This window comes from Struthio camelus, chromosome Z (genome assembly GCF_040807025.1).
Source record: "Struthio camelus isolate bStrCam1 chromosome Z, bStrCam1.hap1, whole genome shotgun sequence".
Lineage (NCBI taxonomy): Eukaryota > Metazoa > Chordata > Aves > Struthioniformes > Struthionidae > Struthio > Struthio camelus.
In genome coordinates this window covers 31,833,213-31,860,689 of record NC_090982.1, presented here as the reverse complement: position 1 = coordinate 31,860,689, position 27,477 = coordinate 31,833,213, and the positions used below count along the sequence as shown (strand labels likewise).

General features: G+C 35.8%; 1 protein-coding gene across 7 annotated transcripts in view; it reads left to right on the top strand.

Moving 5' to 3' along the window:
• LOC104144611 (cytosolic carboxypeptidase 1) overlaps positions 1–27,477 on the top strand; it is a 74,306-nt gene that overhangs the window by 28,626 nt on the left and 18,203 nt on the right. For all 7 annotated transcript variants that reach the window (XM_068927084.1, XM_068927087.1, XM_068927089.1 and 4 more), the window contains 19 exons: positions 193–339; positions 614–745; positions 2,383–2,476; positions 3,961–3,998; positions 6,587–6,795; positions 7,227–7,404; positions 9,556–9,653; positions 10,656–10,772; positions 11,396–12,108; positions 15,963–16,046; positions 16,295–16,381; positions 16,461–16,609; positions 18,198–18,285; positions 19,026–19,170; positions 20,027–20,180; positions 20,946–21,126; positions 21,561–21,690; positions 22,050–22,181; positions 23,757–23,933. In XM_068927084.1, the coding sequence (XP_068783185.1) occupies positions 193–339; positions 614–745; positions 2,383–2,476; positions 3,961–3,998; positions 6,587–6,795; positions 7,227–7,404; positions 9,556–9,653; positions 10,656–10,772; positions 11,396–12,108; positions 15,963–16,046; positions 16,295–16,381; positions 16,461–16,609; positions 18,198–18,285; positions 19,026–19,170; positions 20,027–20,180; positions 20,946–21,126; positions 21,561–21,690; positions 22,050–22,181; positions 23,757–23,933 (3,053 nt within the window). The remainder of the gene's footprint in view (positions 1–192; positions 340–613; positions 746–2,382; positions 2,477–3,960; positions 3,999–6,586; positions 6,796–7,226; positions 7,405–9,555; positions 9,654–10,655; positions 10,773–11,395; positions 12,109–15,962; positions 16,047–16,294; positions 16,382–16,460; positions 16,610–18,197; positions 18,286–19,025; positions 19,171–20,026; positions 20,181–20,945; positions 21,127–21,560; positions 21,691–22,049; positions 22,182–23,756; positions 23,934–27,477) is intronic.

Genomic DNA, 27,477 nt, shown 5'->3' with positions numbered 1-27,477 from the left:
TAAAAGGTAGCTTCAGTATTTATGTCGCTCTATGTGCGCAGTCCAGCAATGTGTTTTAGTGTTGTTGTAGCGTGGTCACCTATGAGGAGAGCACTACTACTGTAAAGGCTTTCTTTATGGTAACTATAGCTTAGATATCTGACTGTTCTTTGACTTCAGAAATATCACTTGTCTTTTGTTTTTAATTTCTAGGTGGGGGTCGAAGAGCAAGTGTGTTGGTCGCTAAAGGAGGGACACAGATCTTGTTGCAGCTGCTTTTGAATGCCAGCAAAGACTCTCCACCAAATGAGGAGTTAATGGTGCTTCTTCACACCCTTCTTGCAAAAATTGGTCCAAAAGGTGATCATGTTACACTGAATAACGTGGCTTAGTATTTACTAGTTTTATAACTGAAACTTAAGGGAACTTTTTTTTCCTTCTGTTGTTGTGTAAGCATTTGTGTAGTCAGGATTGGTAAAGGAGAACAGAAGGAATAATGTAACGGGAGGAAAGTGGTGAAAAATAAAGACATTCAGAGTTGACATATCACTAGAAGGAATTCACAGTTTACTTTTTTTTTTTTTATGATGATTTCAAAATTGGTTTGATCAATCTTCTATTTCTTTGATGTCAGATAAAAAGATTGGCATGAAGGCTAGAATTAATGGTGCCCTAAACATATCATTGAATTTGGTCAAGCAGAATTTGCAGAACCACAGGTTAATACTGCCGTGTCTTCAGGTACTGAGAGTTTACTCATCCAACTGTAAGTATTGCAGAGCATTCTTTTCTCTTTTTCATACAATAACAAAAATGTTTGAGATGGTTAAAATATATGATCTACATACTTGTTTAGTGTTACATGGTTAAAATGACCATCGCTACCTCAAAATTGGCTTGTTATATCTTCATATTACTCAAGACCTAAGAAAAGCTGTGAAGTATATGTGTACTTGTGCATGACTGGTTTCTGTTTAGTGTGTGTATGGTTGGTTTTTTAATTAGCACTGTTGGGTGTGTGGAGTTATTTGCTGTTTCATTTTTATTATCGCTGATAAATTATCTAAAACAGGAATGCCAACATTGTGCTTGCAAGAGCACTTCAAATGAAATAATTATTCTCTTTATTACAAATGCTTGTGACTTTTTTTAATTTTTATTATTTTTAAATTCATTGTTGCTGATTTAAAATTTAGTTTACACAGGGAATACTTTTATTTCTTTCTTTAGCCGTTTCTTTATTACTTGTGTTGAAGGGTCCCACTGTTGGACTAATATTCTTCCATAAAAGCTTAGTTCGTTGTTCTTGCAGGCAGTAGGAGGTTGGTGAAAACAAAGTGGCTCTTACTGTACCTTAACTACCAGTTAGTTGCTCTTTAAGCTTTTTATTTTTTTCCATTGAACTCAAAATGGCTATTAAAGCTTTTAAATTAAATGCATGAAATGGAAAACATAATTATATTTCTCCAAGAGAATGGATTTGTTGGCCTATGAGATTTTATTTACTGGATGTTCACTTAAGCAACTAGAATTCATAAAGCTGCAATACTTGCAAAATGTGGAAGTTTTATTGCACTAACTGGTGATGAGGTAAAATGCTTTTAAATGAGAGAAGTTAATACTGTAGTTACACAGTTGAGTTGAAAACCTGTTTCATCCTGGAAAGTGGAGTTTGAACTGCGTCTCTAACCTGGATTCTGCTTTTTGTATTGCCACTTTTCTTCTGAACAGGAAAAGGTAGTTCGTTACATTTTGACGGGTAGTTCTACTTAAAATCTGTATACTGTTGCTAGAGGAATAGAGTCCTATTTTTGCTCTTCTTGAACACGGATCTTAGAACCATCTCTCTTAATTTTTCCCCTTCTAACTAGATTATTTTTATTATATTTTTCTCTGAGAACGTGTTTACATATGCAGTAACTCAGGAAGGGTAGGGATAGTGCTAATTGTCGTTTCTAAATTATACAGTGGACACTTGGCTTTCACATACTTCTGGACATACCTGTCTGTCCTGTTACTGAAGGATAATAGCAAGTTGCAGAGCCTGATAGACTCTTAAATTTAAGAAACCCTGCTGTCTTGATAAACTGTGAGCTTTTGGGAAGAAAATCCTTTTTTGGTGTATCTTAATAAGAAAGGGAGCAGAGCATGCACAGGGAAGTAGTGATTTCCCTTAGTTTATATTTAGAAAGTAAAAATTAATTTTTTGTTTTTCGGATTTTATCAGGACAAAGTTATGTGCAGAGTGGTATCTGCTTATCATTGTATTTTTAAAGCACAAAAACGTCTAACGTTTTCATGTTTTGAATCTGCAAATTCACTCTGGATTTTGAGTATCAGTTTCTTTTACCTTTAATGCTACGTTATCTTAAAAGGGATTTTTTTTTTTTTTAACTTTTCCAGCTGTAAATGCAGTATCCTTGGGAAAGAATGGAGTAGTAGAACTGATGTTTAAGATCATTGGCCCTTTCAGTAAGAAGAACACTAGCCTTATGAAGTAAGTAATGTCTTTTTAATATTGTATATGGAAAAGTTTTAAATGTGTTTCAAAACTTACTTTTTAATGAAAAAGAATATTTAAAACAATGAAACATACCTCATATTTGACAGTTAAAGTAAAGAGAGATGGGAAGGACAACCACAAATCTGACTTTCTATGTTTATCCAGTGCAGTAACACAAAATATTTGAATATCTAGTTGCAGTACAGGTGAAAGGATAGAAGTGTTATTTTTTCCCTCTGATATTCCTGCATGGAAATTGTACCCACAGGTATCCCCAGAACAGGACAAACTGGTCAAGACTATCTCATTGTTCTTAAAAGTGTTGAATTTGCTCCCAGCTCTCCTTTGTGTTTTCACAGTGACGCTGTGTGTTTTATACTAGAATTTCCTTTGCTTTATACCTCCAAGCAATCAAACCGTTTCTCAGGACAAAAACATCCACTGTAGAATAGTAAACATCAGGAATATGTGTCTAATGGACTACTACGTGAATAAAAGTTTGACTGGGTACCTTAAAGCAGTGCCTTTGGCCTTTTCCCTGTGTAGGCAGTAATTTTAGGGCAAAAATAAGTAACTCGTCTATCCTATTCATCAGATATTTTTCGCAAGTGGTCCTGAATGACTCTCTTTTGTATACCAGTCTTCCACTTGATCTTACTGGAGATAGGTCTCTCGTTACGCTCTTCTAGCCTTTTGAAGTGCATACCTGTGGAAAACTGAACTTTCTTCTGTCTACTGAAATAGTACTTCAGTACAAATTAGTGTTCTGTTATCTAAATCAAGTACACATGGTTCTTGGAGTACTTGAAAACTCCTGTCCCTTTAACCCCCAGCTAAAATTAAACATATGAACTTATTATTCCATGATGTGAGTAATTGTGATATCTTTGTTTATGGTCCGAGATCAAATGCGTGAAGTCTTATCTTTACAAAGAGGGTAAAAATACATGTTAGGTTTTCTAGTAGTACATCTTGAGATAGTTAAGGCAAGACCTTTGTATACTAAAAATTTTTTACTGATGATTCTGTAGTGTAGTGCCTTTGTTGATGAGCCTTACTCCTAAATACGTTCATGTTCTACCAGTTTTATCCTATAGTTTTCTGAAGTGGTGTCCTCTGTTTTGCAGAAGTGGCTTATTGTGCAGCTAACATAAAACCAGGGTTTTAGAGAGATCTTCTGTTGAATGTGATTTATAAACGTTACACTAGCGCTAACTGTGGGTTTTTTTTGCAAAGACTGAAAGTTCATATAGCCCTTGTATCAGTGTTTTTAACTTTAGATTAGATCTCAGGTCTCAGAGATGCATGATGTTTTAGTAAAACCAAATTTTTAAAGAAAAGTCTGATACAGTGCAACCAGGAAAACAGAAGAGACACTAAAGAAATCTGTTAGCTGTAGAACTTTTTGTATAGCTTTATAATGTTTTATATGAAGTTGAGTAGTTTTTTGTTGTTTATCTTCTTTATTATGTTGACAGGGTTGCTTTAGACACACTTGCTGCATTGCTAAAATCAAGTAAGTGTTTGACTACAAGAAACTGTTCTTTTAGTTGAGATATATTTGTTTGTGTAAATACATAAAATGAAAAAAGAATAAAACTAACTCTGTGGCCAAAACGAAATCAAGTCCAGGAAGCTTGGAGTTAAGGCTGTGGTTTCATCTGCAGTCCCTGGTACTTTAGTGTTTGTGTGTATGTACATTTATATTTAATAATCAGTTACTATCTCTTCAGTTATGCAGCAGAAAGGTTGCCCAGCTTCTGCAGAACTGGTCTGAAAGGTGGGGAAATACCTTTTATAGTCACTCACCTCTGCCCTTCAGTGGTGGCCGCCTATGCCTTAACTGCTATGCATCTTCCTCATACGCACATATTACGTGACCAGAAATACCACTAGGATGACAGGAGAGCGCAGTATCTTCTGGTACCTTTCTGACTCATCAGGTCGTGGGTGCTAAAGCTGAATGCGTTGGTCCACCTGTGGAGTGGCACCAGGGGTGAGGAAATGACGGTTTGTTCCTGGGCATTGGCTGTCTGAGCCGACAGCAGAGGATCCCGACAAACGTCACTGCTACTGACCGTGCGCCAAGATTATAATGCACAAGGAAATATAAACTCATTTTCTCCCAGTGGTCATATAAAAGCTGCAGCAATCTGAGTAATTGTAGTGTAGTTGGAGAGGAGCTGAGGGGTGATCATATTTGCAGAAAACCAGTTCAGATGCATAGTAGGAAACTCCTCTTTGCGTAGAGTGCTAAGCTTTTTTGAGTTGGATCAGAGTGATTCCTTGATCTTAAGGACTGCCTATTTAATAATTCTGGGATTTCTTCTTGGGGAAGTCCAGGGAAGGGAACATTTTGGAATTACTGTTGGCATTCTGTTCTGTAAATTTTTGTACCGATTTGAATATCGTGGAAATAATACGTTGAAAAGTGTGTAAAGAAAGCAGGAGCTCTTGACTAACACGCTTGCGTTTATTTTGAGATAAGCGTTATGTAGTCCTGAGAGACTTTGGCATTTTACCCTCCTACGCTTCTTATGTCACTTTCCATAACAGTGTTCATCTCTGGTGTGTAGAGTCCAATTGTTCTACTGCATATTCCACATAAATTGGTGAATTTTTTTTTAAAACTAAGTCCAACGAAAACACACAGTGAATGTAGAACTCTTGTCTGTTTTTGTGAAACTGTGTTATAATGGTCATTCCTTCTCCTGCAATTACTAGCAACTTTCTGAAAAAAAACTTGTCTGATTTCAAATACCTCATTGCATTGGTTGTTTTTTTGAGGAGGAGTAAAAGAGGGAGTTAGAAAATCTATGTAATTTATAATCCGGTATTTTTTAGATTGATAATTAGAATATAATGATTTTTAGGGCTTTAAGAAAAACAAAACAGCACAACTTGATCAGTTTGAGTTTGTCAGAACTGGGTTCTTTGTCAGGTTGCACAGGTCCTACCATATTTGGGGTAGAAATATTCTGAGTTTATCAAATTTGAGTGACAGTTGCTGCAATATTACATGGAGTATAAACAGTAAAACAGTGTTTTTCCAGTGTTATGTTTGCACAGTGTGTATGGGAAGTGATGGATATGTTCTAAATGTTTTTTTTCTAAATTTGCTAGCTAACAGTATCTAATGCTTACCTATAAGTGTGATAAATGCTGTTCTTTTGGTAAACTGTGAAAATTAAATGCAACAGTATCCTGAGGAATGAAGGATACAGTACTGGACTCATCACTCAATCATTTGAGTAATTTTCCTATTCTCTTGAAAATGATATTTATGCACATAATTTTGTATAGGAGTTTTGTATAGCAGTAAAAAGGACAGTAATGCAAATGCACTGCAAAACAACATGAAGTTATGTCACTACTTAATAAATTATTACTATGATTTAAATGTAACACATCCAAATTTGCTATTTATTGATCTATTATATATATTATTCATATGCTTTTAATAAAAGAATATTAAATATTTTTAGTACTCATTTTTCAAAAGATTTATGTCTGAAACTGACTTTTAATTTAAAAAAAAAAAAATTTGGAATCAGCAGTTTGAAGGCATTTACCATCTTGGAGAAAGAATGTTTAGAAATATAGGTTTGAGACTGGTAGAAGTTTCTTTGGAAATTCTACTACTCACTGTTACATTGATTCAAAATAGTTTGCATATTGCGTATTTTGCAATATAGACGTTGGCATGTAGAAGTCAATCCTTTTAAGTATCATTCCCAATTGCAATAAGGAATCAGGCAAAATTTGTGTATGTCAGAGGGGAAACAATGCCTACCTTGGACAGCTAATCTCAATATGTGTCTTGGAATGACTTAGTTAAATGTTTGGTGATCCTGACAGGATTGGGGAATCGTAGGCTTGTAAGACATGTCTAGAAAATAGGGACGCATACTTTCTAGAGTTTTCATATCTATGTTAAGGTAAAACTGCTAAATGTGGCTGAACTAGTACTTTACCGAACTTACTGAATTGTTATCATTTAAAAAGAATCATTTTAAAATTGATTTGAAAATAATACTGAAAAAATGACAGTAATAAAGTCCTTTCACAATTTTTAATTTACTTCCTAACTTCTTTTTTGTTAAGAGACAAACGCCAGGAGAGCAGTAGATAGAGGATATGTACATGTGCTTTTAACGATTTATGTAGATTGGCACCGTCATGATAGTCGACACAGATATATGCTGATACGTAAAGGTATTTTACAATGCATTAAAAGCGTTACAAACATCAAATTAGGAAGAAAAGCATTCACTGATGCCAATGGGATGAAAATTCTTTACAACACTTCACAAGTAAGTTTATCTCCTTTTTCGTTGTTGCATTTTAAGCTTTAAAAATATATTCTGACCTCTCTCTTTTTTCTTTTATGATATGAGTGCTCATTCTTGATTGTGGGTATAAGGATAACTTTCTGTACTTGACTGAAGCAGAAGGAAAAGATGCAGGATGAAATTGATATTTTAATGTTACTCAGCTGTGACTGTCTCTGGGATGGGCTATTGATCTTCTGAAAAAAATAACTGTGAAGATAGGGCTTTGAAGAAGGTGAATTTGAGTTGGTAGAAGTTCTCCTGGTCTTAGGAGACATAAGCAAAATTTATTTTAAGTAGCAGCATAAAATATTTTGTCATTAGTGAATTCTAAAAATGTATAAGCCAAATGCAATTTGACTGTTTATTTGAGAGATCCTTTTCTCTTGTCTTCGTTATTTTCCTGTTAATAGGAGTGCCTTGCAGTAAGAACTCTTGATCCCCTTGTCAACACATCCAGCCTAATAATGAGAAAATGTTTTCCTAAAAATCGCCTTCCTTTACCTACTATTAAAAGTGCTTTCCATTTCCAACTCCCAGTTATTCCTGCTAATGGACCTGTGGCTCAGCTGTACAGTTTGCCTCCTGAAGGTATGGTCATTTTGCAATGTTTTCTCTTTGAATTTGTCTAATCTTGCTGTGTGTAGGGTGGAATCAATTACAATTGTCTGTGACTTTCTCTACTAAAATTTAGACTCTGGTGAGATTCTTCTCAGCTAGCAAAGGATCTGTGACCATTAGAGAGGAGCATGAATTTCTAATACCAAACTTCAGTTAATGACAATTTTGCCTGCATATATGTGGTTATGTTTCTGGAGGTATAATGTACAAAATAAACCAGGAACTAAAAAATGATGTTCATTTAACTCTCAGATGTAAAGCATAGGGTGTATGCATTCATCTACAAACTTAAAAAAAAAAAAAAAAAAAAAGGGAGGGGGACTTTCTTAACTCATCGCTGTGCTCTTCTGATAAATTGGATGTACTGAATTTAGATTAACAGGTGCTGTTTGAAGCATTGATACTAAACCGTTGTGGTTACTCCCTCATCTATATGATGAGAAGTAGAGCTGTTTACATGAAGTGTTGCAATCTCTTAGGTAACACTAGTCTGCAAAGTATTTGCTTGGCGCTTTACGGGAAGCAGAGTCATCTGATTGTGATTTCTTCTCATTATTTTTGGATAATTAATGCTTTTTCAGATGCCTAGAAACAGCTTAGTACTTGGGTAAGCAACTGGTGAAGTTGCTGTGGGGAAGTTAATCCAAAATAAAGAGGTGAAGTTACACTTTTAATATCTTCATATTAATAATATTTTCTGAAATAAAATATGATCACAGTCTCAAAGAAGTCAAATATCTGCTTGAGGTTCATCTAGCATAGAATCAAACTGCAGGATTTTAAAGTCTCTTCCAAATAGGAAATAGATTTCAAAGCATGTTACAAAATCCACAGAAATTAAATTACTACTTAATACGGTATTTTGATAGCTGTAATACTTTTTTAGAAACTTAATATTGTGTTGAAGTAGACTATTGATCGTTTCTCTTTCCAGTGGTCTGTATATATACACAGAAGTGCAAAACCTAAAGAAATGGGATACATCTCTTCTTTAAACTTTTCTATTAAAAGAGGTGCAGAATAGTTTGTAGGGGTACTGTCTGAATTTATTAAAAGTATAGTTTCATAGAGTTAAAATGCAGTAAGTTTAATCATTCTGACTACCTTAGCAAATCAGTATATTTTGTTAATTTTTTAAATGAGCCTTCTAATGACAATCAACAAATTTCTTGCACTGAAAACCCTCTGAAAAACACCCAAATTGTGTAGTATTTCTGGAAAGAGATCAGGTTTATCACCAGTATTTAGCACATCTATCAGAATAACTGGCTGGGGCCCACTTCTACATATCAGGGAGCAATTTTAGCCCAATACTCTTAACTGTTTACGTGACAACTAATTTTACTTCACCTTGTTTTTTTTTTTTCTTTTTTTGAAGTTTCATAGTATTGCATCTCTAAATCAAAAAGAGATTGGTGATTGGTGTCTAAATATTTCTGCATGTGTGGGAAGTAACTTCTTCCTGTATGTGTCTGGAGCAAAGTTTAGTTCCAAGTCTGGCTAGCAGTTGCAGTGACCAGTCAGTCAGCTCCAGTATTTTCCTTACCGGGAGGAATCTCCAGTGATAGTTTCTGACTTATTTTTAATTTTAGGCTCATTTTTAGGCTAGATTAAAAACATTGTGAAGGGAGTGCTTTGTCCTACCATCCGTGATACTAGGTCACTGTCAGCTGACACGACAGTTTTGTTTGTTTGTGTTTCTTTTTTGGACCTGCCCATTACTACTTGCTTTGGGAGAAGGTGTCAGGGCCATGTCATTTTGTGGTGAGTTGAGGCTGACTGGGATATTTTGATGCTGAACAGCAGGCTTGGCTCATCTAGGTTGTTAAGGATTTCTGATAGCCATGTGCTATTCTTGGGGGGGGGGGCTGGGGAGATGGAAATACAGAACTGAGTCTGCAGTATTGCCAAACAGTCACTTGGTTTTGTAAATTTGGTAATAGTTACTAAAGCTTACGGGGTTTCACAGGACTTTTTAACGGGTTGGTTTTGCCTTTTTTCAATTGTTAAGTAAAAAATAAACCTAGATGATTAAATAAAAGTATCGCTCTTCTTTTTTGAGCGTATGTATTGTGATTAAATTTATAATCTGCTTTAGAGAACTTTTTTTTTATATCACAGTGGATGACGTAGTGGATGAAAGTGATGATAATGATGATGCCGAAGCAGAATCAGAAATTGAAACGGAAAATGAAGATGACAAGGACCAACATTTTAAGGTTGGAAGGAGACAAAATTAAAGGACAAAACCTAGACACAGTTCTGTTGTTGATGCCTGAATTGTGTATACAGCCATATGCTCAAATATTAGGAGGTTGTGGGGAGGTTTTAAGATGCAGTTTCTAAAATAAGAAAATGATCTGAAATTTAAGGAAGCTGGATGCTGTTGGAAAACATCAGCCTTTATTCAGATTACATCAAGATTCTTATCGAAAACCTGTTTGCCTCACAGTTGATGTAGCTGGAGTGGGATGGAGCAGAACTGCAAACTGCTTTTTGAGTTTTCTGTTCCCAGTTGCACTTTCCTCAGCCCTCTCTTCTCTGCTGCCTACCATACTCAGCTTGTAGGAGATACTCCAGTTTTTTTCCGTCGTTCTGGCTGGGTATCAACTAGGTCAAGTTAATTCTGAAGTTCAGCCAGCTAGAGATTAGACCTCCAGTTGTTGCATCACTTGGGGAAGGTCTCATTCTGTTCTTCAGCTGCCACTCAGGACATGAAAGGACGTTCGGTCAGAACTGCCTGTTTTATGTTTGTGTGTTATGTAGATGCAGAAGTTGATTGAATCATCCGTCCACTAACTGAAACGACAACTTTCATTTCAGGCTTTCTTCTCATGAGTCTTGATGAAGGGAGTATCTTTAAAGAAGCTATTATTCCTTTGTCACTGTAGTCAGATGAAATCTTCACCTTTCAGTTTGCAGTAGTTGCATTATGCATAATCTCCTGTGAGGGGTAGTCTGATATCTGTGCATAGAACATTTGGATGAAAGCAAGAAAACTTATGTTTGTAATACTTCCTTTGAAGTAGGGGTTTTGGCAGTCCAATAAAATCGAGCTGCTTAAATTCTTATGATGGAATGTGCAGTTCCGCTAGTTTTATAAAATAATATTGAGCTGTGTCATAATCATGTCCGTGTTAGAAGTAAAGGCATAATATATCATGAATTTAGACGTTCATTCATCCTGAATGCAAGGTTAATTTGTTTTGGTGCTCTTTCAGAATGATGATATTGAGACTGATATTAATAAACTGAAACCTAGACAGGAATTGGGGCGACCAATAGAAGAACTGAAAATGTATGAGCAGTTTTTCCCAGAACTTTCAGAAAACTTTCAGGTAAAGTATATAATTCCCAGTGCCTCCCTCATAATGAGGGGTAGACTCTCGAATATATTTTGATGTTCTTTTTTTGTGTGGATAGAGTTATTCCAGCAAAAAACAACCAAAAAAAAAAGGGCATTTCTGGAATTATGAGTGAAGGTGCAATACAGTGAGTTATTTAGTTTCTGGTTACGTTAGTTCAAGCTAATAATAGGACTAATAGAAGGGGACTGTGGGCAGGTCAAACATAAAGGAAAACTCTTTTTTTCATGTCATTGGTTTTAGCACACAGAGGAAAGTAAAATACAAGAAAAGACATAAGCTGTTTCTGGCAATGATTCTGTGTACCTATTTAAAGTAGTGAATTACAAAATCTGAAGAATGGGATTGGCTTGAAAGTTTGTTGTTGGCAAACTACTTTTTTACTGTTTTCTTGGAAACGATGAAACTTCATTGCCTTATGTGTGTAGGTTTACGACACAATGATATCGTCTTTGGATTATTGCAAAGCATACCTCTGAAATAATGGAGAAGAAAGCTTCTAGTGTAATGAGCTGTTAAGAAGTGCTTAGTTGGGGGCAGGGGGGGAGGGGAGGAAACAAGAATCAAGGTTTGTTTTTGTTGTTGTTTTCTTTTAGGAATGTGATTTAGTCTCCAAGGAGCCAAAGCCTTTTCGATCTGATGCAAATTTAGGTGGGCCTATTGTTGTTCCTACAGCAGGAGAGGAGCACTTTGCAGAAGCAAACCCGTCAGTAAATGAAATTTCTCTGAAGGAGAGCAATTCTTTGTTGACAGAGGAATACAATATAAGGCCAGCCTTTCTAGAACTGCCAAAGAAAGATAGTAACAAAGACAGTAGTTTACATCAGCAAAACGATCAAAGGAGGCTGCTGCCATCATGTCAGTGTCTAAGCCAAGAAATTATAAAAGGCTTGGACAGAATCACTCTGCAGAACAGTGCAAAAAATGAACAATATTATGGTGCAGGGTGTGTAATAAAGAAGGAAAGCAAAACTAGCCTTAGCACACTTGCTTGTAGTAAACCTTGCGAACATGTTTCACCCTGCGGAAGTAGCCTCTTTGAGGGATCATCTGTCCAACTGGGAAAACTATGCTGCACTGGGGTGGATTCTGAGGAGGACGACGATTCTGGCTCAAGTTCATCAGGGGAACAAGTGATGCTTGAAGTTTCTGATGTATCACCAGTTCATGACTCTGATCTCTATATTGAAATGGTAAAAAACACAAAATCTATACCTGAATATTCAGAAGTGGCCTATCCAGACTATTTTGGTCATATTCCACCCCCATTTAAGGAGCCTATTCTGGAAAGGCCTTATGGGGTGCAGAGGTGAGTTCAAATTCTTTGCTGCTGTTCTCTTCAGGAAATAATCTTTACGCTGAGATTAACAGGAAGATCACCTTCCACGTATACAACTTTTGCTTTGGCATATAAAACTATTTTCAGGTCAGAAAATCAGTTTGAAGGTAGATGAGTTGGCATTAATTAGTGTAAAGCCACAAAGAAGAACAAAATCTCATTCTATAATTGCTAGCTCTAATTCTGTAATTCCAATTTCTGAATGCTAAGTATACTTTCTACTCTCCCTTCTTTTGCTCCCTTCACCCTTTTCCCCATGCAAATCTTATAATTTGTAAAGATTTCTTACCATTTCCAAGATCAAAAGAAGGAAGCTGGAGATGCGATGCTTGCTAACTCACTGTTTAACTATAGAATGTCATCCTTACAAAGGATTTTGGCATATTTTATCAAGCAACAAGAAAGAGCACTCTGAAGGTTTGTGGACGTAATGGTGTATTGACAGTTTACCACCTCCTAATACTTTGTGTTGGGAGCTTTACTCTGTGTTGTCTGTGAATTAAGGATACAGTCGTACTGTATGTGAATGAAATTCCTTCTGTTTGTCCTCCTCTTAGAAGAGCTGTAGAAGCACTGAAGTGAACGTATGCTAAGCTGTTGGTGTGGTCAGCATTAATATTTTTCGGTTAACGTAACTGAACACCCCCTTCAGGCCTTACAAAAGATAGGTCAGTTACATATTTAGATACTTCAGTTCTTCTCTCTCCTGTGCTAACGAAGCTGTCTTTGAGCAAAATGTAATGTGAACAAATTCAGTGATAAATGCATTTAAGTATTTGTTTTTAATATTAGTAATATAACAGTATCTAGAAGTAGCAACCGCTGAGGATGCGGTCATGTTATATGCTGCATAAGCAAAGAATGAAAAAACATCACCAACACAGCTCTCGGTGAGCAAATGAATGAGTATTTTAAGAGAAGACGGAGGGATTACCCTCTAACTGTAAGAATAATTTACAAAAGCTGTATGAAGAGCTAGCTCATATGCATAGAAATGAGTTACTATAGAGACAAATGAGCATTTTAGGAGAATATATAATAGTACATATGAGACCTTGCCACTTAGTGATTGCATTGAACGCTTTCAGCGTTATACTTGCCACTTTAACCAATTTCATTAGATTCTTCATTTTTACATTTGGTTATTGATTAAGATGACATGTCTTTTTTAAACAAGGTGGTATCATTACAGTACCTCGCTGACAGAGTTTCAATGATCTTTCCTACAAAATGATCAGGTATTGAAACACAAATGGCATTATACTGCTGTTCCTATATAACTTTTTACTGAAAAGCCCTGTTCAGTGTTGAAAGTAAAGAATCTATCTATATGCTTATTTTTAAGATGGATTCAACTGAACTAGAAAGGAGCTTGGCATTTTCTGACTCAAGATTTCGAACAGTATTTTAAGAAAATTTTACATATCTTCACATATTTTTGTAATATTTAATCATTCTGAATATTCCTGAGGAATCTGACATTGAGTGAGGCCTTTAAAATCAGGAACAATTGGAACTGTCTCACCAAGGTTGGCCGGGACCTCAGGAGATCATGTGGTCCAACCCCCTTGCTCAGGCAGGGTTATCTAGAGCATATTGCACAGGATCGCATCCAGGCGGGTTCATTCTTTTTAGAAATGAATCAAAGCACCGTATTAACTCTACCTTTTGACCAACAAACCTACTTGTGTGCTCATGCATAGAGCTGATATCTAAACCATGAGATTAATTATAGTTTGTTGGTGTTTTTTTTTTTTTTAAACTTTAAAATATTTTATTTTTGGTAAGATGTACTTTTAACACTGAGAGTAGCTTTTTACTTCCTCTATGGAGCAAAAATGGAATTTCATGTAATACTGCTAAATTTGATTCAAAAATCTTTTCTCACCTTTTTAAGGTATACTAAATTCTAGGAATTCAGCTTTCTGCTAATGTGTCAGTCTTATTACTGCAATGTAACAAATTTCTGAGAAGAGAACCCTTTTTAAAAGGGCCGCATCGTTTTAGAAATTTATACGTTGTAGAAAGGTGGTGAAAATTACTTTTGTCAAAGATATGGAGACATATTAAAGTCTTCAAGAAATGTGTGTCTAAATTTTGCTGACATTCCGTAGGATTTCTGTTCACCTTATTGTAAGCAATTAGTACACCTCTTGGCAGGTAAGTCTCTGTTAGAAATCAAAGGATTGCATTAATCCGTCCTCACTGTAATTTAAGCAGGCCTTGTAGGATTTTTAGGTGAATGTGTTCTGTTTGGTGTTGCAATATGCCGGGAGAGAGACAGCGTTTCCCAAGTTGTGTTTTGGAGCACTTTTGGATTTTTGTGTACATTCAGCAGTATATAGTTTTTATCAAATGTTTCACTAAGCTGTTGTCAGTGTCCTCTGAGAATAACTGAAGTATTTTATTATTCCACCTTTTAGAGAGGGAAGTAGCTACTTAGTGCAGTCCCCTGTTAGGCATTAATTAGGCATTAAATAACCTCTTTTTTCTCCTTTCCTTAAAACTTTAGGATTATTTTTGCTGCACATTTTAGGATTTTCTAATCACCTGACCGTGATGATAATATTATTTGATCAGGTAACTCAGGATCCACAGGGGACCTACCCATAAACACATAGCTCCAGGTCAATAGTTTTTTCTTTCTGTTTTTTCCAATATTTATTTCCCTCAATAATTTTGAGATAGCTTCTCTTGTCTCCTAATTTTTCATTATCTTAAAATGACCATTACTTTTTTTTTGCTTTTTATGTATCTTCTTTAAAATCATTTCTTCTTTCTGTCTATGTACTATGGCTATAGCTGTGATGTTTGAATGTTTGACATTCATTAATGGATTTTATCCTGACCAAATTTCTGTGATGATGAGAAGTGTTATGACCACTTAGAGCTGAGGCCTATTGAGATTTAATTATTTGAGATCAAGTGGGAAATCTGCAGTTCTGCCCTGAACTGAACCCTGATCAGATTGCAATTGTATTAATAAGTTGTTGAACTTGTGACTTGATTTCCTTTCCAAGTGAATCTTAACTTTTAATAAGAGGTGCTAGCGTTGTACACTTCCTTTCTTTCTGTTTGCCAACAATATTTGTTTTAATTTAACAGAATTTCCAGCCTGAACATACTTTACATCTCTGTTCCTGTATTCTTCATTGTTAATCTGCCTCCTTTTGTTCTTATTGCAGGTGCTGTGCAAGCTTTTCCCCACAGCTCTGCCACTATATTTCATTCTTGAACTGCAACACATTCTTGCTTTTCCAAACCAGGACCTAGATACTGCCAGTTGTGCAATGGTTTAATGATCGGGATAAATATACACCTGACATTTGGCTGACATCACCAAATTCATTCTCATTTGTTACCTAGTCGATATATGAACCAGAGGTGAAAAGCTAGTGCACTAACACACTCACTGCACGAGCTACTCTCTAAAACTTTAATTTTAATTATGATAGGACTCCTGTAAATTACTAATATTATCAAACGCTGTCCTCAATTAAAGCATTAACATAAGTAACGTTTGAGTAATTCCTGCTGCTACTAGGAATTATGAAATGGTGTATTCATTTTGTAAGATAAAACCCAGTGGGTTTTGTGCATGAAAGCTCAGTTCCCACACATACAGATTCTGGAATCAGTCAGCTGTGAATGCAGGTGTTTAAGTACACTTACAGTTTGTGCACATAATTGGGGACGAGGCTGAAGTGTCTCTGAAAATCTGTCCCACTATCTTCATGTTAATTTTTAGTTTTCATTATTATTTCTCTTTTATAGTTGGAAGCAGTGTGCAACAGGTTAAGTGGGGACTCTTCTTTTTATTATAGGACAAAAATCTCTCAAGATATTGAAAGGCTGATTCATCAAAATGACATTATAGATAGAGTTGTGTATGACCTTGATAATTCCAGGTAAGCTTTTCTCCTTTTGAAAACCATACTCAATGAGTAGTCTAAGTCTATTCTACTTTTTCCATGATAGGATTTGTAATTTTTAAGACTGTACTATAATTACTGATTTCACTAGAACTTTCTTGTGATGTAGCGTTGTTTCTGCTATTTATGGCAGGTTCACAGTAATTTTTCAGTTACCAAGTGAGGGCTGAAGCAAACCTCATGAGTTTCTTTTAGTCATCCTGATTCCCTTTTTTTCGCCTTAGTTATTCAGTACCTGAGGAAGCAGATGTTTTGAAGTTTAATTCCAAATTTGAATCTGGAAACCTACGCAAAGTTATTCAGATCAGAAAGTAAGATATTTCAACTTTTCTTTTTACATGTGAGACCTTTCATTTCTGATTTTTAAAAAAGATTTTTATTAATCTTTAGAAACGAGTATGATCTAATTCTGAACTCGGATATCAATAGCAATCATTATCATCAGTGGTTTTACTTTGAAGTCAGTGGAATGAAAACTGGCGTTGGTTACCGGTTTAACATCATCAACTGTGAAAAGTCAAACAGTCAGTTTAACTACGGTAAGGTACATTTCCCATTCTTTGAGAAGAAATACGTAGCAAAGTATCTGTAGTAGACAGCTCAGCTGTGTGTTGTTCGTGTTGTGTTACAGATCAGATCTTTGTTTGGATAGTCTCACTGAAAAATGTTTTGACAGGTTTCAGTTAAAAAAGTGTTTCAGAGCACTGGCTGTCAGTTTGTAAAATGACGTATTGTTGTGATTGAAGCCAGCTAGCAGCTGCAGCTAAAACGGTCTTAACACCATTTGGGATGGGGGACGCCAAACCTTGTCAATCAACACAGATGCAAGAGCGATGAGAACCAGTGTCATTAAGTCCCTTCCTGAATGCTGAGATGTGTTCTCAGAAGTGAGAAGAAGGGGAGATAGTCGCAAAGAGTTTTTTCTTATTGGTAGGCAGGGGGAGGGACTGCGTTTGTGAGAGGGGAAAGGTAAGCTCTTGGATTCTCCTTGGTAGTGTTGGGCTTCACGTGTGACCCCTGCAGTTTCTAACCCGTAGTGTTTGCTGCTCGTGCCTCGTGCAAAAGTACTGCCTCCTATAATAAGCTTTTCTTCCGTTTGCCCAAGCGGGGTCATTGCAGTTCTGTTGTGAGTTTTTTTTTTTTTTTTTGTTTCCCCACTAGATTTTGTGCGGTTCTTCCCTTTTAGTCCTTGGGGGAGGAGGAGCAGAAGCCTCCTTGTTCCCATCTTCAAACTCTTGGGACAGAGCAACATCATATTCTTCTTTGTCATATTTGTACAGTTGACACTGATAGACTCTTAAGTAGAATATCCAGATAGTTTGACCAGTAGTAATTTGCTTTTAAATTACTTGCAAATTTTCATCAGTCACTTTAGATCTTTATTCATATATATTGCATACATTTATTTGGTAGGTACATTGGCTTCTTATTAAATATGTTAACTGACTCAGTGTTTTTATTTCACTGATTACATAAGTGATTACACTGACATAATACAGACTGAATATACATCCGTTTCTATTCTAAAGGGGAGAGTAAGTGTTCAACTTCACTGTTCTCTTGATTAGAATATAAACATTTAAAAAGTTGCTGAGAAATAGGGTACATAAAAAAAATTCATTTAAAACATTTGCACTTCTAAAAACAAGTTCGCATGCTCTAACCAGGTGATAATCTTACCTGGAAACTTTTGTTATAAAGATAGTATTACTGTATTGAAACATCAGTTATTTTCCAGCTATCCAGGTGAATAGATGAGATCTTAATCTTTTGTATTCTCTTTGAAGCCTTTTTGTAATAGTGAATTAGATGGATTGGAACCCAGGATTCTTTTAGTTTACTATTCATGTTAACCATAGCTTTTATTTAGAATAGTTTTGGTTTTACTGCAGAACAATTTTTTTTTTTTCAATTAGGATGTGATGGAGGAGGGACAGATGATCTTTTACTAGTTGAATGAAAGAGCATATCCAGATTTTCATGAATGTATATTCCATGATAGTAAGTGAAAGAGAATAGCTAGTTTGGAGAATGTTATAAAAATGTTTATCTGATCCATTACTGATATTATCTCAGTGTTAAAGAGGGCTATCTTTGCATTAAAATACAATGCCTTTTTTCTTAAAGGTATGCAACCCCTCATGTATTCTGTTCAGGAAGCGTTAAATTCTAGACCATGTTGGACTCGTGTTGGGACAGACATTTGTTACTACAAGTAAGTACACCAACCCAATATAGTGGGAAAAAAAGTTATATTGAGGATGACTATGAAGTAGAATATTTGTTGACAATGAGAAATGTTTACTTTTGTATTTTAGTAACACTCTTTTAACTGTTCTGTTGTGAACATAGTTTTTTTCCTGAATTACTCTTCCTTAGTTACTGTGGAGAAGTAACAGAAGTGACCAAAATATATAGGCTCTTGTTTTGTTAGCACCCTGCTAGCATTAAAGTAGTTTAGCTCTGTATTCATTTTTGGTCAGAAATTGCATTCTATTCTACAGAAACATTTAATGGAACGTATGTATGTACATATATGTACACTTACTTAAAACGTTATTGGTGACATGCAGTATACTGATCAAGCGGTACCTGCGAACCTGCGATTAGTCTTTTGTATCCTGTGGTACAATCGTTTTAAAGCAATCCCAGAACAGAGGATGAGAAGTTACCTTTCCATTTGTTACTCTTTTTGGTCAGCAGTTGTTTGTTTGTTTCTTTCTTTTTTTTTTTTTCCCCTTCCCCACCTCCCATAATGGATGTATATCCCTGCTATCATAAAGTTTCTGTAGAGATGGTGGGAACCAGTGGATTTAGTATTTAACCTGCATGCACACAGAAGAGAAATACAATCACTAAAAATTTTCCTGACTCTTAAAACATGTGTTTGGGAGTAATTTATGATACAGAAATTAAATTATTTGAATGTGTTTATTATATTTGTTTTACTCTTAGGAATCATTTTTCAAGAAGTTCGATTGCTGCTGGGGGACAGAAAGGAAAATCTTACTATACCATTACATTCACAGTGACTTTCCAACATAAGGACGACGTCTGCTATTTTGCTTACCATTATCCATACACATACTCAACCTTAAAGGTGAGAAGGTTATGATCCATTACATATGTAATGATTTATACTTTTGGAGAACGTGTGGTATGTAAAATGATAAGCATTCATGAGTGAATTCTGCTTCCGTTTTTTTTTTTTTTTTTTTTTTTTTTTGAAGTTCAAAATGGAGAATTTTCATATAATCTTGGTGCAGAAGGGCAAAGGGTGTGGCTTGTACTAAAGAACGGTTCCTGGGTAACAAAATGATAAGATAAATGGTATGGCTGGTGTTTTCTAGGAATCACAACTATATCGTAATTGACTGGAAAATTCTGTGGGAATTGAACGAAGTATTTTTGCCCGAGTCAAATGACTCTTATCCTGCTGATGTACATACACAGGTTCATAACTGACCTATTAAAGCTATTATATTTAAGATAATTAGACAGACATTTTTAGTATAATGAATTAGCTGAAAGGAGTGTTGTGAACCATTTAGTACTAAGGAAAGCATTTGAATAGACTGTGTGGCGGTTGTTTTTGTCATAGTCGCAAAAGCATACTTGGGTATTCAGCAGCTAGTGTATGTCAGTGTTGGATGAAGCTATTTACTAAGCAATTTGGTAATTTACTAACCTCTTAGAAGAAGTATCGTCTAGTAGAAAGTGAAGAAACTTTCATCCTTCTCACTTTTCGTCTTCCTTGGAGCAGTTTTAAAACATATAAAGAGAAGAATTCAGTTGGCTAGGGATGTAGAGAATGATATGTCATGGTCAAAATTATGGTGGAAGCTTTAGCATTATTCAGAAAAACAAAAAGATGGAATAAAGAACACCTGCAGAATACACTGTTTTACATGATGGCAAAAGATTTGAAGTTTCTTTCCATTATTTTTGGGATGAAGATGCATCTACAGAAACTGGAATCCATGCACAACCCTCAACAGATATATTTTCGGCAAGATGTTCTCTGTGAGACCCTGGCTGGCAACAGTTGCCCGTTAGTCACTATTACAGCCATGCCAGAGTCAAATTACTATGAACATATCTGTCAGTTCAGTAAGTATGCCTTCTCTTTCTCATCTACGGAAAATAAAGCAAAACCAGCTCTTTATGAAAAACTTTTATTCTGTCAGCTGGTCTGCGTTGTAAGCATAGCAATGTAGAATAAGGTTAATGAATTTTATGAGATTAGAAGGTGCTGATATTCAGGATTTCCTTTCTTTTTAAAAATATGTATTTGTAGTAGTCAAGGAAGAGTATGGGTATTTATATCTGAATTTGCTTTTAAGTATCAAATCAGTTGCCAGATGTTTCTGTATGTTACATTTTGCTGATAATGCTTCTTGGAGGGGGGAAAAAACTGACTTTTGAGTAACTTTTTTCCCCTAAAGCTCAGGAAATCAGCTTGTCAAAAAATCTTTCATAGAACGTCCTAGCTGCTGGGATTTGAAGCGTGCTTTCGTTGTAAGAGCATTCTTGTTGCTCCTCCCCAGTATTTTCTAGTCTATAGAAAAAGAACCATAGAAGTATATCACACTGTAATTGCCATCTTGAGCTGGTTACAGTCATGTAATTGCTTCAGATTGAATTAAAATTCTATTGAGATAGTTGTGTAATTAGCTGCCCTTATAAAAATGTTCTGGCGAGTTCTATCAAGAGTGCTGCGTTTGTGTGAATGCACCGAAAAAACCAAAAAAGCAGAAAACCCAAAATACTGTACTCTGTATTTTACTAATCGAAACTGGCTATTGCCTGTCCTTTCTGTAAACAAACTGTTGAACTAGCTTGAATCATATTTTGCGACTTTTATGCTCCTTTTAGGGAATCGTCCTTATATTTTCCTATCTGCTCGTGTACATCCGGGAGAGACGAATGCAAGCTGGGTTATGAAGGGAACACTGGAATATCTTATGAGCAATAATCCAAGTGCCCAAAGTTTACGAGAAGCTTATATTTTCAAAATTATTCCCATGCTCAATCCAGATGGTGTCATCAATGGAAAGTAAGCTTAAGTTTACTCACAAACGTTAATACTAAATCTTTATGTTGTTTAAAAAAAACCAAAACCTCTAAACTAATCCTAAAAACATACAAGTGCAATACTCAAATATAAAAAAAAGTTCCTTACAAAACTGCTAGGATTTATTTTCTGAGGCTTTTTTGTCTTTTTAAATGCAGAAATACTGTTCCATGAATTCACATTGTAAAAATGTATTTTCAGTCGTTTAAGGGAGATAATTTGCAATTGCACTCTAATTGACACTCTGAACTTCAGTCTTGGGCAGGTGTAGATTGTTATGTGAGAGCGCAGCTGCTTTAACCAAAAAAAGCTGAACAAGTGATAAAGGAAACTTGAATTAGGGGAGAGCAAGTTTTTCAAAACTGTCATGATGGTGCAAACACATCTTTATGCATTTTTTTCCTTCCCCCAAATAGCCACCGTTGCTCTTTAAGTGGAGAGGATTTAAACAGACAGTGGCAAAATCCAAATCCAGATCTGCATCCCACAATTTACCATGCCAAAGGCTTACTGCAATATCTGGCTTCTATAAAACATTTACCGCTGGTGAGTATGAATGTGTAAGCAATTCTGAATCTTTTTGTCTCTGTAGCTAGTCTGTAAAGTAAACTTCTTAATAGGTTCTTATAAACTATATTGCACTTACATCTGTGACTTGGAGAGCGGTTCTGCAAACCTTTAAAGTAAATCTTCTTCTGTTGCTAGCGTAGAAGGTTAAACCTTACTTAAAAAGAATCCAATATTTTCTTCTTAGTGCACAAGTTGATCATATAAGTAGTGTTTCCTAATTCTTTGGAACTTTTAACAGTGCAAATATAAATGTAGTAGCATGAGAAATACGGATTTTTTTTTTTAATATTAAGTTGACACACCTTGGCTTTATTTTGCTGAATGATTTATTGTAGGTCTACTGTGATTATCATGGTCATTCTCGTAAAAAGAATGTGTTTATGTATGGCTGCAGCATCAAGGAGACAATGTGGCACACTAACGTTAGTGCTGCTTCTTGTGACCTGATGGAAGACCCTGGTTACAGGGTAAGTTTGACTTTCATAGCTTTGACTTTTGGCATCAATTGGTAATATACATATTCTGTGCACATACGGGGCTTTACAGCATAACTAGGCTTATTTAGAATGATCTCTCTTAAGTTTATGAACGTGTTTCACAATATTTTGAGAGTTTAAAATGCTGCTCTAATGTAGCTTAAGAATTTACTCTTAGTACAGTGATTCATCCTTTTTGGTAGCATTGCACGCGTTTTGTGGTCAATGTTACCTTGCAGTGAATGGGAAATATGCTTCTGCGCCTTTGTAATTAGTGGAAGAAAGAGGAATCACTTAAGCATGGCAAAGAATATTCTAGAACCAAGAAAAAAAAGGAAGTACTGTATTGCTCTGGGACACATCCCGCATTTTTGGGTATGGGAGGCCAGGATCCTCTTAAAAAGATGTGTAGTTAATGCATGTGCCCCTAAAGCATACATGCAATAGACTTGGACAAACAACATTCAGTGCATTGTATAAGCTTTTAGGAATTCGTAGAATGTTAATTATCTGTAAGTTTCTTCTGTGTAACCTCACTGCCGCCTTGTGGCAATTGCAAATCTGTGCAACTTAGCATCTCAAATGCATTTCTGTAATGCAGTTACACTCATTAGGCACGTGAATGCTTGTTAAAAGGCTTGACATGCGTCTGAAGACTGTAAATGAGTATAAATGCTTTTAGATTTTTCTCAAATCTGCCCCACTTTTTAAAATAATTCTGTTGCTTTTTGATTGTTTCACGTATAATTTCCTGGATCCTGAGTCTGATGTCATTCGCGCTTGCTGCCCTACTTATTTGTATGGGGTCTTGTCATTTACACCTGCATTATCATAACATAGGAAAGATGGCAGACAGTAAGTGTTGTGGGGGGAAAAGCCTGCAATTACAATGATACATGAGCTACTGAGATAGTAAATTTGAAGTGGTGATGTATTTTGAGTTAACTGGTACAAATAAAAGCTGAACAGAAGCTTTTGAAGGAGTTGAAGAGTTTAAGATTAGTTATACAATGCATGTATTTATTTGCATAACTTTCTTGTCCTTTTCTAAAGCTGTCATGTGAACAATTATATTGAACTTTAATCAAATAATTTGTTGGAAATTAAGTATGCGCTGAATGCTCTGCTGAATAGGGATGAATTTTATGTATTAATAGAATATTGTCTATATTAGGTCTACAAATTGGATTATTGAACCAGTATAAAATCTGAATTACACTTCTCTTAATTACATGGGATATGTATTACGCTTAATTTGAGCAAACGTAACGGGATGAATTAGGAGGGGGTGGGAATTGTTTAAAGAATTCTTTTGTGTCCTGATTCTTATGCACACGACTAATGCTTCATTTTAGCAATTGGGGCTACAAAGGAGGATTTAAACAGGTAGGAAATGACAAGCCTATTGTCACCTGAGCCCACTGGCTTTTGAAAACTACAGCTGAAGAGTGTTTTCATGATTCTTGGAATTCCAACTTGAGCAAAGTTCTTTGATTTTCTGTATTAAAGAAAGAAAGGAAAAAAAAAATCACAAATCGCTGTCTCTTTCAATTTTCACTCCTGCAGGCGCTCCCTAAGATCCTCAGTCAGACTGCCCCAGCATTCTGTATGGGCAGCTGCAGCTTTGTGGTGGAAAAGTCCAAAGAATCAACAGCACGAGTTGTTGTCTGGAGGGAGATAGGAGTACAAAGGAGCTACACAATGGAGAGCACGTTATGTGGATGTGACCAGGGCAAATATAAGGTAAGGAACCGTATCGTTTGAATGGTTCTTGTACTGTGATTTCTACCATGTGCGCTGGTGCATTGATATCGTATTCAATAATCCAGCTTGCTTGCATTCTTTTACTTTCTGAAATTCCTAAAGTCTTTGTGTACTCTAATGGTACAGTGAAATAATGGTATGTGCAATATTGTAGGTTGCATAACGGTCTGCATCTGTCACTTAAAATAATACCACTGCATAATGTGCTATGCTTTTTGGCTGTATTAACAAGACTAATAGTAGTGATTGCTTATGACACATGTAAATGCATGTATTAAAAATAACTCAGAGAACTGTTCTTTCCATTAGATTATTAAAATTGGGTAGTAATACGTGCAAGCACTAGAATAAAAGTTTTCTTTCTACATGGTGGCTTGAGACTTCATTGTATCAATTCATGGATGTTCAGCAGGTATTTAGTAACATGCTTTTCAGTATTAGTTGCAGAAACAGGCTTATAAATCAAAACATTTTTAATACCAGGTTACCAACATTACAAACAGTATGTTTCTAAGGTAAAGTCATTATAGTTGTTTCACTTCTTGACTCAGAATTTATTTTCAAATTACCTTCTTCAAAAGCGTGTTAGCGGGCTGAATATTTGAAAACAAAAGGTGGCCCTGTTTGTTTTTTCCTGCTAGTAGAAAACCTACTTCGTAAGGAAAATCTTCCTAGTTTTAAAAAAAAAAAAAAAAAAAAAAAAAAAGGAGTAGAAGAACCCAAACATCAGATCTTCAACTTCTGTTACCGGGTTAAATTTAACTACAGATTGAAGCAGGTTTGTAAAGTGAACGTTCATGGAAGAAGCAGCAGTTTCTTCTGCTTGAAAATAAGTTTAGGAATGCTTGAGCAAGAAATGACCAGAAGCCTTAAATAAGGTGCGCTAACCAGAAGAGGACTAGAAGGCTGGGAAAAGGAAGGGGGGGGGGGGAAAAAGTGTAACAAAATGTAACTAGTGTGTGCTCTAGCACTCACACTTTTCTGTAGTCTAGGAAGACAGATACCTTGGCAGGAATTTCTGTAGATGTGTAACTACTAGGTGAGTGAATAAATTCTGCCAGTTAACAACAGAAGCATTCCTCTTATTGTCCCTTCCAGAATATTACATTTTAATTCCAGTTGCTCCTTAGATGTGGATATTATGTAGCTTTTAAAAATGATAACTCATCCAACTCGCTTAATCTGAAACATCCCGAATATTCTTGCAAACTTCAACTTTCATGGCTTTAACAGTGTTATTACAGAAAGTTCTTCAGAAAGGTGAATTGAGATGGTTTGTGGACAAACTTAAGATACTTAACTTGCAAAGCCTTATGATCAAGCCTTCAGTAAGGGGTAAAGAAACAGCTGAATTCTGTCAAAAAATTAATTACTTGAAAGGGAAAAGTGTTTTCCTACATCATATAAACTAGTTGATGAGGTTCAGTTGCTGTGTTGTCATTTATTTTCTTTGGAATCAAACAATGTGGCAAGATCTTAGCCATTCTCTGAAAATACAGGGAAAACCTTCATTGCTTCTTCACTACAGTAATGCTTTTCTTATTAAGAAAATATATCTGCAAGGCTAAAGTCACTTGACAGAACAAGAAAAGAGCAAAATTGCTCCAATGAGAAAGTCCAAGAGATTCAGACGGTTTTCTTGGGGGGGAGTGGGGTCAGTAACTCTGTGAATGAACTTGTGATATAAATTTGTTGACGTCTTTAAAAATACATTTTTTTTTTCCAAAACATAGGGGCTTAAACTGTAGAAATTTCCTCTCTTCCTACTTGCCATCCCAAATGATGTGATAGTTCAGATCAGAGTAGTGTGTGTTGCCTAAAGGCCTGAAATGCCTTTCTCCTCTTCTTATGAGTTAGCATCATCCTGAATTCTATCAAAGCGTAAAGAGGATTACTCAAAAAGTCTGTTCGTTTCTGTGAAGGAAATAATAAGTCTCTGCACAAAGGTGGGTATAATATCAAAGCATCAATTTAGCATTTTTAATTTTTATTTTATTTTACTTAGACAGTGGTTGTGATAGACTAAATTCAGTCAGGAAGCAAGCAAGCTGTTTAACTGAAGTGGGCAATTCTTACCTCTTTCACAAAGGATCCTAAATTCAGGTATCTCTGGAAGCAATCTCAGTTTAGCTGCTTCTACAGGGTCTTTGTTGTGCATTGATAATTAGTGCCACAGATATTGCCCAGTCATCTGTGATTCAGTACAGGAAAAGTGAATGTCCAGGAGAAAAGTCAGCTGGAAGATCTACTATGGAGGACTGTTAAGACAATAGGAAAAAGGAAAACATCTTCCATAAATTCAAATTGCCTGAAAACTAAACCTTAATTCATTCACACTCAGAGATTAATATGCTAGGGAGTATGACTTAGTTTTTCAGTTAGTAGAGAAGTTTGGTGATACCTATAAATCATGACGCATGTGAAGAAAAGGCTTTAAAAAAAATCAGTCAACAAAAATACTTTATTCGTTACAGTGACCTTTCAGCCTCTAGATTTTGAATTCTCAAAGATGGTCTCCTCCTCTGAATAGTAAAGGAAGAGAACAAGATCTTTCACTGACCACATGCCACATGGCTGCTCCAAATCTTAGTATGGCCATTTAGGATGTGTTAAATACATACTACAGGAAGATTCTTCTCAGCTTGAAGCAACAGTCCTTTGTGCCTGTGTTGAGTTGCTGTTCTTAGGCAGTAAAGTTCAGAGTCAAGAACTAGTCATATGAAGCCATTTTCATGTTGTACTGAGTGAGGAAGACTTCAGCTGGTGCTATAAAATGTTGTTGTCAGAAAGAAAGTTAATTGTATAAAAAGTGGAGAAAAAAAAAAAAGAAGTAGTACAACTTTTCAGCTAGCAAAAATTCCGTTCATGCATTAAAAAGCTAAGCCTGAGCTTAAAAGCAAAGTTTGTAACGCTTAAAAAGAATAGGCCACAGGAGCAATTGCAAGTGTTCAGAAGATCAAGAAGAAAAGTACAACGAAGACTTCAGTGAAGATGAACTTCACCTCAATCCCTTCAGAAAATGATAATCATCAGTTTCCATTAACAGAAGCAAACTTTGGATCTCTTGCTTCCTGGAAAGTAGGACATTTGTTTGATGGAAGAATAACAACAGATGAAAAAGTTTGGTGTTTGGCAGCCATGTGGTGTTGCATTCTCCGTTATGATTCAGAGAAATGACAAAAGCAAATCTAGACTTTGGTGTAGTCTTCTACCCCACACATATAGACCCTTCAGTGTAACAAGTTCAGACTTTTCCCTCAAGGTATTTTGCAGTTATCCATCTCCCATCTGATCCAGTTATGTCTCTCTTCAGTTATATCCTCTTTCTGCTGTGCTGAAAGTAGCAGCCGTGGAATATGCACACGCTATTTTTCTTTCTAACAATCTTTGCACTTTTTTTCATATTGTACTCTGTCCTTTTCTTACTTAAGAGACACACTGTCTATAAAGAATCTGCGAACTAATAACTTCAGCAGTAGATGTAGGCAATGGTTGGAAAAGATTCTGAACCATCAAGATACAC